The following is a 13,716-nucleotide window of genomic DNA, read 5'->3' as shown; positions in this document are numbered from 1 at the left end:
CTTTGATTATCCTTAGATGTATGTGAGTGCAACACTATTGGTTTTGTCAAATTCTGTTAAAGCATATTTACTGATATCTACTCTGATCGCTGCAATATACAAGAGTCATTAAAAAAACTGCAACATCTATTGAAAGAGAAAAAGTAAAAATAAATATATTTAGAAATCCCGCACTGAAGCAGTGCCTTCATGTAACCCTTTAGCTCCGAAATTAATTTCACAACATCTTTCTTCAGCCCCTGGAAGAGAAGTATTGGCACAATGCATTCTCTTGGACATACACAAAAGGAGACCAGCTGAGGGGCCCCCACACCTGCCTGAAGTTTGCATTTGGAATATGTAACCAGCTAGAGACAACTTTTTCTTTCCTTTGAGACTCCAGGTTATTTTTGTATTTGTTTGTATAATTTCTTAACAGATAGGAGATTATTGTGTGGTGATAATGGTGATGTGGAGATAACATTGTGGGCAGGGGTAGTAGGTATGGACTGATTCGCCCCATGTTTCTTCCTGCGCTGAACTATATGGCATGCTTTTCAGCCAAGGCCTCTTCTTCCCCCACACAATAAAACAGATGCTTGAAAGGTGCATTTGGAACAGAGGCTGCGAACACTGTGTGCACTGCCTAAACTGGACAGGCTGCTTTGAAAATTGAAGAAATTGTGCTTGCTGGCGTGACAGATTACATTCTCCACGAGCAGGGCAGTGAAAATTGGCCTGCAGTTTGAGTTCTCCACCATTGCATCCCTGTTAGAGTAGCTCTCTGCATATGGAAGGTGCCTTGGGTGAAGGAGGTAGCAGAGTGGGTGAGATCGAGTGAAAATTCTGGAAAAAGCCCATCTTGGATGGTGAAATTTCCTCCAACGTTGTCGGCACTGGAGTATTTCCAAGTGGATGTCCACCACTGTCTGTGCCGCAGTCTTGCCTTTCCAACAAGCTGGAGATGTTTACCAGTATGTCAGGGATTCAGCCGCTGGGCTGACAATGGCAAATATGGTCAAGGACCATTTTAGACACAGTAGCAGAGGAGCCACCATCTTTAGTGGAATTTGCACCTCATCATGGTGCCCCCAGGAAAGTCTCCACCTGTGAGAGATGGGCGCTGCCTGACGTGTGGGTGGAGAAAATTACATTTTTGGAAGAACCTTTACTACCACCCGCTTCTAATCAGAATCTATTAATGAAGGGACGCAGAAGGCAGTGGTCTTCCTCAAGTTAGACTGTAACTGAGCCTTCAAGCCCGGCCATTCAGATGTGCCCCAGAGTCCGTAGATTGAAAAGCACAAAGAGGCAGCGCCTGAGTGTCAGAGCCTAGTCTGGGCGCCTGGTCTACATTCGCTGACTTTGTCCTGCCTACACAACATAAACTGATGCACCTCGATACACAGAGCAACAATACAAAAGCAGAGGAACATATCAAAGAAAGGAAAGGAAACTGGTCCCACTCCACACAGACAGCTTTCATGTGATGATAGGGTAAAAACAGCCAACAAGCTCCAATGACATACCTAAAAAGAAACTAAAGGTAACATCTCAAATCTGTTCCATTATCAACTTTGTTGATGTTCTTACGATACAGCAAAGCCAGAAGTCAAAGCAACGACAGATGCCAGTGGTTGAGAACTACAAAACTGAAGGCTCAAGTGAGGAGAAACCTCACTACCTGGAGATTGGCGATACTCAGAGTAGTAGACATACTTAATCTTACAGGTTTGTGTGTATTACTATCCATTAACATTTTGCAGGTAGGTGACCACTCTGCAAACACAAGTACACCTTCTAGAGGCACAACCTGTAGGAAAATAGGTTATTCTACATCTACACGTGAAAACATATTTTCCCTGTGGAGAAAAAAGAATGTACTCATAATGTGCATAAGTATATTTTCAAATGAGGTGCACCCATGGAAATCCATACCTGTTACAGGTTTTCATAAATACTTTGTGGTTCACTGAGGTTCGCTACGCGGAACTCCGCGAAGTGACAAAAAAACTTCGTAGAGTTGCGCAAGTGGTGGAGTGCAGTGCGATCTGCCCTTCATGCTGATCTTCCTGCCACTCAGGTAGAAATTCTAAGCCGAGTGGCAGCTCCCGCTCGCCAACTTACCGTTTGTGAGCTTAAGCGGGGAAAATCCTTTGCTGCACTACGCGGAGCTGAGTTTTCTGCGCTCTGCGAGCTACGCGGAGTGAAGAAGACTCTGCAAACTCCGCGAAAGGAGTGGAGTTCACCACCCAGGACTACAGTCGCAATCTCTGTGATTTCCCGTGAAGTCAGAAATCTCTTTAAAAAGCAGCAGGAGCCCAATCTGAGCAGATTCCGGGTACGATTTAGACTTTGGCAGATGGTTACTCATCACAGCAGTGATAGATATCATGTTTGCCTTATTCTAAGTGCATCATATACCATGGCTCATGTTGCGATGGAGTACCCCCTGCAAAACTCAAATAGAATGCTCAGTGGCAAGTGTAATTATAGACTAACATATCAACCATTACACTAGCATGGGGAAACTAGTCCCCAAAACATCGGAAAATTGACAAGTGTAAAATATTTACCAGCACAATATAGATAATGCATAAATGTTGCTGCACAACTCTTCCATTTTATGTAACTTATTTAATTCTGTCCCCGCAGCCCCAATATTTGCTAAAGAAAGACTTGTGCCAACTTATACTAAAGAATGTGACTTACTCTTGGAACAGCATCCATGCTGACACTGAAGCCAATTTGGGGGTAATTTCGCTTTTACAGGTACATGCGTAGTAGAAGAAAGGTACGATAGCCAATTTGCTGGGCTTTTTACACTCAGCATCACTAACATTTCCAGATCATCCAGAGTTCCTATAACAATACTGCCCACCTTTTGGTCATTTTAGCAAATTTGTCTGGCTGCCAAGAAATGTGGAAATGATCCTTATCAAAATTAATAATGCTGAGACAATGACTATCAGGAAAATTATGACCTCCTGTTTTTACCAACCATTCCCAGCCCCCTGCTAAGTATGCTGAAATAACTGCCATTAATCGTAATACCGCTACAGTAATTTCTATTTACCTGAATGTAATAAATCGAGGCATTGCTCGGAGGGCCGCATCTCAGAAAGAATACAACAACTGCTAAGAAAGGAAAGATGGGAATTGAAGGAAAAGAGTGAGAAAGTCTGGCTGGGTATTTTATTACATACAATTAAATCCTTTTTAGGTCGAGCCTAGCAGCGCGCATGCACTGCTCTGCGAGGCTTCTTGTGTCTACTCCGTGTGGGTCTGACTCCTCCCATACATTGGATTGGCTTTTGCGTGTGTCTTTCAATAATGAAAGCACACAAATGACTAAAGGCGGGTCCAAGTCCCACCTCTTTTGTAATGTGCACTCCCACTGCGTTTTGCTCTCGGGAGCAAACAGGGGTGCACAGGGTGGTGGCTGCATTCCTCATGGGTCAGGTTACCATTTGTTTTTTTTACTTCTTCAGCGTTGCAGGGGTTTTGAACCCGCCCTGCACCCCCTTGAAGCAGAAAATCTAATCCTCTCGACAAGGTGCTGTAATGTGGAGGACTGCTGTTCTTTATGCCCATAAAATAAACACATATCATCTAAGATGGCAGACCGAGAGGAGCTCTCCTAGGAAGCTCTGGGCTAGTGATCAAAACCGCTTATAAATCCTCCGCTTAGCTTAGCCATCCATCTCTCTTCCAATAACACGTTGAAAGACCAAGAATCGACTGCTACTCGTGGCGTGGCACCGATGTAGACAAGGGTGAGAAAAATCGAGAGTTACTGATGCAGACCTTCCGGAGCCGAGTGGGTCTGGTTGCTCTGTGGCTCATCCCTGAACAGTACTGCTACATAGTCCCATGCTCTCACTGATGGTGGGCTGATGGCATCCGGGGAGGTCTGGTATACGGCCCCTATACTCTAGACCAGTTTCCGTTTACAGCGCTGGCTCAGGAATGTCGAACCGGCCACTTACTGCTGCTGCCTTACATCTTTGCTCCAAACATGGCTCAGAGGCGCCATGGCTTTCGCATCAGTTTCCCCGGAGATCACGGTGCCACAGGACGCCTTCCTATGCTCCACGCACGGGGAGATGTGATGCATACCTGACCTTCGCAGCTTGCTCACTCTCTTATGACCCATACAAGCTTCTACTGGCTTGTTCTTTTTGTGTAAACACTCACAGAGAGTTCAGGTGTTTTCGGGACATTCCCCTCATGTACCTCTTCCCCCTTCTCATGCTGTAGTCTGTCCTCACAGCTTCTCCCTGAACTCCCTCTATGTTGCGCGTAATGTGTGCTTTTGTATGTTGTAACCGCACCTCCCTCTTTACCCTTGTGGCCTCCGTGAACCCAGCCCTTCACCATGTTGCTTCAGTGCCCCCCCCTGCCCTCCCACTGTTGCTTTTGTGTGTACCTCGCCCTCCCCTTGTTGATTCTGTGTGCCCCGCCCTCCCCATCTTGCTTTTACGTCTGTGCCATCCTCCTGTTGCTTTGGTGTCCCTCTGCCTTTCCCCGTGTTGCTGCTGTGTTCCGCTGCCCTCCCCATGTTGCTTCACCCCTTGCTCTCCCTGTTGTTTCTATTTCCCTGATTGCTTTAAGAAGTATTAAAAAACGCTTTTGCACGTTTTATTTTTGATTACCGATCTTACTTGGATCAGTATCTAAAAACAGAAAGTGTCCATGTCATTTTGTCAATGAACATGCATGGTGCCTACACAATGAGGCTGGCAGCCACATAACGTTTTTTTACATTTTACTTTAGCTATGCTGCACAGCATTGTGGACGCTGTGCAGCATGGCTACAAACCATTGGCGAGACATATTGGCTTTGCCAATGCTTGTTTATAGTATGTTGTCATATGGGGCTCCCTTTTCCCATATGGCTTACATGTGCGTATATTTCATGTAGCATTTTTATTAGTAGACCAGTGTGATGCTCATGACTGCTTTAATGTTTTGTCTTTATATATAGAGTTGTAGTATTTGTGCATCAATATGGTGTCTTTCAGTGTATGGTGTGTGTCTTATATGTTTTTTTTATATATTACTTGCGGCCCTGATAATGATCAGTTTGTTGAATGAAACGTGTTGGCTGTAACCATGGCTGTTTTTATGAAAAGACAACAACATTTCAATAAAGGAGATAAATAACATCAAAAAGAGCTGTGGACTTTTCGGTGTACCATTCTGTGTTGTGTCTGTACCTATTTCTGCTTGGCAGTGGTATCATGCAATGGCTGATACCTGTGATGAAGTGCACCATTTTTGAATTTTAAGGAATTGTGTGGAGGTGCGCTTCCAGAAGTCCACCGTTGCATCCGGTGATCATAAAAAACTATGGGTCATATTATCAAGAAACGGCGTTAAAATTATCGCCGCTTTAGCGGCAGAAAACTGCCGCTAAAGTGGCGATAATGGGCTTGATAATATGCCCTTGAGAATTCCCATAGAAGCCCATGTTCTCATGTCAACATGGGCTTCTATTGGAATTTTCTGCGGCATATTATCAAGCCCATTTTGGTGCTTTCTGTGTCAAACCCAACAGGCATGTCCGCTATTTACGGGATATTTTCCCCTGATAAATATTAGCAGGATTGACCTGACCGACTCATTATTCTGATTTGTGCAGGTACAGAGGGTATTACACACTTTGGAATTTTAACACCAACTCATAAAGAGGGCCATAGAAATAAAACCCAAAGTGCAGATGAAGAAAATGAAACACAAGAAGAAAATGAAGGAGAAATGTAAGGGAAAGGAACACTGGCAAATGAAGGCCCAGATTTAGAAAGATTTTGCGTTGGGGATTGTGTTACTTTGTTAATTCAGAACCAATGCAAAATCCATGTAGGTATTTACAAAGCAACACATTTCAATACGCATTGCTTTGTAAAAACGTGTAACGCTCATTGCGTTGCATGGGTGTTACCTTGCATCAGGGAGGCATTCCATGGGTGGTGCATAAGAGTTCCCATGCATTCAAACAAGGATTTTCATGCAAACCCATAGCTACAAAGCATTGTAGACAAGGTGGGGCAGATTTACAAGCCCCTTGCGCCTCTTTTACGCTGCCGCTCCGTCACTGTTGTGACGCAGCGGCGGCGCAAAATCAGCGCCATGGTGCGGGGTACTTACAATGTGACGCATCTGGGAGATGTGTCACGTTGTAAAGCCCTGCGCCACATGTAGGCGTTCCGGCGCAGGGGGGGCCTTCCGGCACAGGAACGCCTCCTAAAAGTGGCTGAGTGAAATCTACAAGATTTCACTCAGCCACTTTTAAGGCCATGCTGCGTCAAAACCCTGCGCCTGCTTGAAGCAGGTGTAAGGATTGACGCAGCATTTTAAAGATAGGGCACCCCCGAGCCTTGCTGGAGCTGCGTCGCACTTGCGACGCAACTCCAGCAATGCGCCACCTTTACTGCAGTTGACCCGTCACGCATCAGTCCATTTTTGCCCCATGGTGCGCCGCATTGTAAATGCTGCGCATCCATGGTGGCAGAGCCGTGACACACAATAACAGGCGCATCCCTGCTGATATGCAGGGATGCGCCAGTTATTGTAAATCTGCCCCGGTGTGTGCCAAAATGAAGTGCCTGCCTGAGACTGGCATCATGAGGAGATATAGCTATATTTCTCCTTGTTATTCCTCTTTGCATGTGTGCTGTATTCTGGAACACACATGCAGAAAGGAAATAACGTCCTAGGCTAGTTTTTGTGCAGCAAGGCTATCCACTATAGTGCAACGGTGCCTGCCTAGCACCAACACAGGCACCGTTGCACTATAGTGCAAGGGTGTCTGCATTAGGGTCAGGCTGTTTTTTGGGTAGGAAGGTTATCCTTCCTTCACAAAAACTACCCTGACCTTAATGCAGACACCCTTGCACTATAGTGCAATGGTGCCTGTGTTGGTGCTAGGCAGGCACAAGTGCGCCAGCGCATGGAGAGAGCAGTACTGCACTATTTCTTTGAAGATATGGCACACTTCTGCTCTCTTCTATTTACGAAACGAAGGGCAGCAACTTTACTTGCTGCACTGCGCTGCATGAACACCTTGTACATACGCCCCAATGCTCTTGAGGATGGTGCAAGCAATGGGAGAAGAGTGGGAGCCCATCATCACATGACGCGTCAGATGCTCAGCAAGGAGTCGCGTGCAGACCACTGTCCCCACATCCCTTCATGAAGCTCCTGTCGAAGGAGGCAGATCTTGGTTGCTTAGCACCAAAAATTACTAAGGGGCGCTTCATCTGCTGATCTTTCATGGACGTCCATTCAGCAACCCCAGATGGCATCAGAAATGTCATGCTTTGGTACACTCTTTGCCTCTCTACGGTTGCTATTTGCTCCCGAGGCACCAGGTTATGGGCAAGGCTGGCAGCTGCAGCAGGTAAAGAGGCCTCATGGGCCTGGGTGTGTGAGGTACATGGCATGTCAGCCCCAGTCTGCACTGGTAGCCATGCTTCATGCAATACTCGCAGGACCACAGCTTTTGTGTCACAAAAGAAAGAGCCTATGGTTGCAAACGTGTGCGTTGTAGAATAGGACTGCTCAATGGGTTAAGCCCTTGCTGCAGTACTCTGTGTGTCCTGGAGGCCATGGGTCCAGAGGCTTGAATGGCCAACTCAGTTCTCTACACTTCTGAGATATAAAAAATGAGGCCCTGCCCCCTCCCCCCCCCCCCCCCCAGATGGTTAATTCTATCATCTGACATTTAAAATTGTTTGAAGCTGAATCAATACTCAGCCAACTTTTAAAACGCTGTGACAGCATGTCAGCATATGCTGTATAAACTATAATAGATTAACTTGTTTATAAGCTCTTTCCAAACAAATTAATTTAATTGTCGTATATTGTGCTTCTGAATGCCAAAGCTTCTGTGGATAACAAATGCAAATATATTCAATACAACATAGCAAGTGGTGGGAGGTGACAACGAATGCAAAAATATACATTTTAACATTCACATGGGGTTGTAAACTAATACAGAGTTACACACGTCAGAGAAAAGCTGCTACTGTTGCCACTCTCGAAGCACCCATGATGGACTGTGTGGGGATAACTTCCCGAGGCTAATGAACGTGACAGCAGGGAGAGAGGAGGGGAGCAGGAGGAGTCAATATTAACTATATGGGCACCACCCTCCCTGGCAAACTAGGTAGGCACTAAATCACCAGGCCCGTTGCCAGCTGGGATATTAATGCTAGAACTGCACCCAGCAATCCTAGCACCAATAAAACTCAGTATGTGCCAAGAAGGGTTGGAGTAAAATTGCTAGAATAGTCTTAAATTCATTCCTAATGTGTCGATGGATGGGATATCATTAGCTTGGGGACAGAAATAGTTTCATGACCTTGACGTGTGAGAAGGTTTATCTCCAGGGTCTGTCTTTGTTTTCTGGGTTGTCAGGTTTTACATGAGTCTCTGCAAGCGATCGGAAAGCGGCTTTAGATGGACTATGTTCTTGAAGGGTGGTCTGAATTCATGGCGCTTACTGCCTTGCAGATTATGGTATATATTTTAAAGTGAAGTTCAGTGGGCAGCCAGTGTGGTTGGCATTGGACTGGAATGGTGTGCTTGAATTCCATTTTGGCATGTGATCAGTGGTGGCTGGCATCTACCGGGAAAGGGGGGGTGGGGTTGGGGTGTTAGCGTGAGCAAGCGGAAAAAAATAAATAACTAGACACTTACCTGAGATGCACAGGACCTTCCTTGCTCTTCTTTCTTCCTTTGCAGCCCAGCCACCAGGAAACTCCCTTGACCAATCCTGTACCAGGAGAGCAGCACCGTGATTGGAGGGAGCTGCCTCATTCGGCCATCCACAGCGCTCTGGAGGCCTGCACTTACTCTAAACTGAGCTGTTTTAAGACAGCTGTTGAGAGGTTTAAAGTGTGCATGTGTGGCTGGCCATCGCAAGACAGCTGGCGAAAAAGACATGCGCACTTTAAACAGTGCATTTAACAGCTCAACCACCTCCGTGCTGCTGTCACTCAGCACCAGCCCCGTCCTGACTTTTGTTGGGTACAGGGAATGAAAAATAAAATGGAAGGGCCCGATTCACAGAACTAACTTAAGACAAAATCCTAATCTTACTACCATTTTGGTATTCACAGAAGGCACTTACTCATTTCGGTATTCACAGAAGTTAGGACTCCTAACTTTAGGACTCCTAAATGCCTTCTGTGAATACCGAAAGTCTTAAAGTTAGGATTTTTCTCAGTTTAGGAGTAGTAAAGTTAGGACTCCTAACTTTAGGACTCCTAAATGCCTTCTGTGAATACCGAAAGTCTTAAAGTTACGATTTTTCTCAGTTTAGGTGTAGTAAAGTTAGGACTCCTAAACTGAGAATAATCCTAACTTTAAGACTTTCGGTATTCACAGAAGGCATTTAGGAGTCCTAAAGTGAGGACTCATAACTTCTGTGAATACCGTAAAGAGTAAGTGCCTTCTGTGAATACCAAAATGAGTAAGTGCCTTCTGTGAATACCAAAATGGTAGTAAGTTTAGGATTTTGTCTTAAGTTAGTTCTGTGAATCGGGCACGAAATGACTATCCATTTTATTTTCCATCTCTTGGGCTTTGGGGGTCATTTAAGTGGGGCGAAGCTCCCCCGCTCCAACGGAGGAGCCGCCCCTGCGTGTGATTACATTTTTGCTTCAAAGAAGATGGTTTTTATTGGTGTTAGGGTGGCCCGGCATTTTTTTAAGAAAGTGCATTGCTTTGGTAAATTTCGAAAAGGACAAGGACCTGATAGGTGGAATAGAACATGAATGTGGAAAGGAAACGTTTGTTCTTGGAAAGTAAATCCAAAACATACATGGCCATTAATGAACCTTTGCTCATGTGGGCGTTGATGAAGGGCTGGGTGTTAATATGGAACTGGATGGATTCAATCCATTGGGTGAGTGTGGGGCTAAAATCCCCCAAACTGCAGGCAAATTGACTCAGTGAGTTAAGCGCTCACTGCTCACATCTTTAAATGGCATGCAGATCAAAACGTGCATCCCTCGGTGGTTTCACATCTTTCCTGAGGTCAATAAAAAGAATACCAGTAAAGTAAAGTTTTTACAGCGCTGATAGATCAATTACAACAGAAAATACTGTAGAAAGCATTGTACAAATGTTAATATTGGACAATATGTACTTGTCGAATGGTTACTAAGATTGAAACCCTCCACTATCGGTATAGCACATCCAGAGGTGGGAGGGGGACCTATGTTATACTGATTTGTGGCTTGGAGGCTTTCAGGGAAGGGCGTAGTGCAGGTGTCCCCAGGGACCCACTGAGGAGTGAGAACATTCAAGGGACCTGACCTCCACCAGAGACCCCTCCACACAGCCTTCCTCAGTCTTGCAGTGCTGTGGGACAGCAAGTCGGTTGTAAAATAGACAATTGACTCATTTTACCCTCTACATACGCAGAGCGTGATCCCCTTTTTATTAAATTTGACTCCACTTACTTCCTGGTGTTAAAAATGACTGTCCACTCAGCTGGATTGTACATTTTATGCAATGAAAAAATAGAATCTCATCTCTTGGTAGCCTGAAAGCCTTTGCCTGAAAATTTAGAATAGATATTGTGTGTGACAAACTGTGTGAAGCATCTGCAAGACTCTGAGTCTGGAAGTGAACTATTAAAGTAGGAGGCAAAAGACCAGGAACTGGGAAGAGCATGCGTATGAAAGGCTAGTAAGGTGAAATGTTTGAAAGCAAGCAAAAGGTACCTGTGGAATCATATGCACATCCTCTGTATCTTACCTTTTAACTCCAGCGGGTTGTGGTAGTGAACCTCAAGCCGTAAGTATTTAGAAGAGCCAGGTCCTCCAAAGACAAGTCCAGCTTCTTCCGGGTAATAGAATGGCTGAAATAGCAAAGACCTCATATGAAACTTGAGTTCCTTGTCTAAGTGCAAGGAGCATCAATGCATGAAAAGAACAGAATAGCTTAAAATGTTCCTAAACAAACTCTTTAATTAGACACTCCAACTAAACAGTGTGTCAGATCCCTGGTACAAACACATCTATTCAAAGTCATTTTCTACACCATGAAATTGATTCCTGATTGAGCTGTTAGAAGAGACTTCCTGCATCTTTTTTCTGGGATCCTATATTTAAGCCGGAGCAGGTCTATATTTCTTTTGTGTGTGAGACAATGATCACAAAATTATGAGCAGAGTGTGGGAATGTCAGATGTGTTCAATGGGATTAACATTTACTGTCTGTTGCGAATCGTTAGTTTTACCTTAGGTCGGAGAAGGCAGGATTTCTAACTCATGAGTGCAAGGACTTAGTTCAATGCACCTCGATCAGGAACAAATACTATTTGAATAACAGCCACACACAACCCACCAAGCATTAGTGCGAGGGTGGTGTTTTCCAGGTTATTAACAGTCCCATCAAATATTCAGCCCCATAGTTTGAAAGTAACAGTGCTTCCTCCAAAGGCTGTGACATCAGACGCCAGGCGTTCAGTGCAAGGTTGGAGGTAGTCAGAGGAGCAAGGCGGGAGTGGCTTTGAGGGCTCTAAGTGGATTTCCGTGTATAAACCGTGGCCCCCATGGTGACTTTTCAGCTTTGACGGGGAGGGGCTCAGCAGCAGTCTGTGACCGTAGCTATGGTTTGCTCTGCTCAGAGCCAGATTTCACCGGGAGCGATAGGAGAGCTCCATGTCATCTCATCCCGCTCCACCCGGCTACCCGCTTGGGCCGGTCCGGCCTGTCCCAGCCCTATTACTCCTCATATCGGTTGGCCTGCTGCCCTCTTTGCCCTCACTCTATGGTAGGAGGCAGAGGTAGACAGCCAGTAATTTTCCTGCATTGAGCAGAGTTGAAGTTAGTCCAGCTTCGTGACTCCACTGTTCGAGGTCGCCAGAGGCAGTGTGCAGGTTGAGGCCCAGGCCGCAGGCCCCCTCAGTGGTGCAAAGGCGGCTGGCATTAGACCAGTGCAGCTTGTGCCTTAAGGAGGGGAGCCTGCTCCCTGAACACACACTCAATTGCCCATTTGTTTTTTGCCCTCCAATTTGCCTGCCGTTGGCCATTTGACTAAATAAAAAAAGTATACATTTTATTGTTGCCTGATGTTGCTTGCATGCTTACACTGCTTGCTAATTGTTATTTTTCTGGGTAACAAGCTCAGGTCTGTGGAACAGCCCCTTGCTGTGCTTCTTTGCAGTGGAGGCAGCGGCATTTTGGCACACTTTGTAGGAGAAATTAAACTTCTACTATTTGGTCACAACTTAAGGCATATTGGGCATATTTGGGCACATTGGGCTGTGCCAGGATAACTGGATAACTAGAAAGGAGTTGACGTTCGGTTGTGGAGTTGCAGGAGAAAGGAAAGGAGTGGACAAGCATGCGTCTGGGGCACCCGAAGCATCTGAGGCCGGTAATTTTTTTAAAGATGCCATCAAGGTGTTTGCGTCCTGGCTGCTTAATTTCGACTTATGGTTCAACTACTACTTCCCTTAGTTCTTCCAATTTTTTTAAACTAAAAAAACTAATCAGCAAAAGAAGCCACAGTCTCATTAATCTCCCCTGAAATCTCACCCTTCCATGCTATCCTTATTCTCAAAGAGGGGAAGCGGGCAGGAAATAAGGAACTGGAAATGGCTTCAGGCATATATAAAGAAGGCGATGTAAGTTGAGTTACAGCCTTGTCCCAGGGCATCCCTCTATTCAGGCCAGTCGATTTGACTACAGCCCAGCCATGGCTGTTCCCCTAAGTCAGTCCAATAAATCACAATTTCTAGTCGAAGAAGTGGAAGAAATGGACGTAGAGGTTGTTCCTACGATGAATATGGTTGGCATCAAGTTTGAGTCTAAGTCTGGTTCCAAGTGTCCCATGGTTTCATCTGTTGGCCAAGATGCTGTCTTTGTGCCAGACATTGTGCTACCTAAGGAGACCTCCAGAGTGACTCATGAAGGACTGTGTAATGGGGACCCTGGCATACTGGAGAAATGATCCCTGCCACACATTGCTGCTGTTACAGAGGAGAATCGAATCAGGGAGGCCAACGTAAAACCACCTATTGCCTTGGACTTGATCTTGAGCCCACCTTTGGATTGTCTCCCTAGCCGTTCATCATTACCTGCTTTGTATAGTAGTACTCCATCTTCGAGAGTTTCTCTAATAGTCTTTTTTTTTATAAATCTTTATTTAGACATCCAACACATACATTGTATTAGCAGTAGATACACTTGAATATACATTTCAACACATATGTACAAGATGCCAGGTGTTTGTTTTTACACCCACCCCTCCCTCTAAACTAAGACCTCCCCCACCCCCTTTTCCTACCCCCCCTCCCTCCTCCCTACGGAACCAAAGGAAATTCGATTTCAGATTAAACCCTAATGTGCCCTAAACTTTGGTGTATGATATGTGGTAGAATCTCATTTTAATTTCTCTTTATTAACTCATTACAACTTAATGGAGCTTATCTCAATAAATCAAATCACTCAAATCAACTCAAACCTCATTAATCCAATTAGTAACTGGTGCCCATATTTCACACCCTCTTCTCTTGACTTTTAAACCCCTTCGTTTACAGACCGCTGTTTCCCAGCGATAAGTGGCTAGAAATTTCCCAAGCCAGCAGTGTACGGAAGGAGGTTCTCTATCTAACCAAGCACTAGCCAGGCATAGCCTGAACACATCCATAGCTGTAGAAAGCAGAGCACGGTTCGGTTCGGTCATTGCTTGATTGCTTACCCCCAACACAATTACT

The 13,716-nt window shown here is 45.2% G+C and overlaps 1 protein-coding gene across 1 annotated transcript in view; it reads right to left on the bottom strand.

The window, feature by feature from the left end:
* The window catches only part of DBH (dopamine beta-hydroxylase), a 451,213-nt gene that overhangs the window by 316,736 nt on the left and 120,761 nt on the right, over positions 1 to 13,716 (bottom strand). The window contains exon 5 of the mRNA XM_085612530.1: positions 10,750 to 10,852. Coding sequence (XP_085468656.1) covers positions 10,750 to 10,852 — 103 coding nt within the window. The remainder of the gene's footprint in view (positions 1 to 10,749; positions 10,853 to 13,716) is intronic.

The sequence above is a fragment of the Triturus cristatus genome, chromosome 1_2 (genome assembly GCF_964204655.1).
Source record: "Triturus cristatus chromosome 1_2, aTriCri1.1, whole genome shotgun sequence".
Taxonomy (NCBI): domain Eukaryota; kingdom Metazoa; phylum Chordata; class Amphibia; order Caudata; family Salamandridae; genus Triturus; species Triturus cristatus.
The sequence above is the reverse complement of the archived record's forward strand: the minus strand, read 5'-3'. Positions and strand labels throughout refer to the sequence as shown.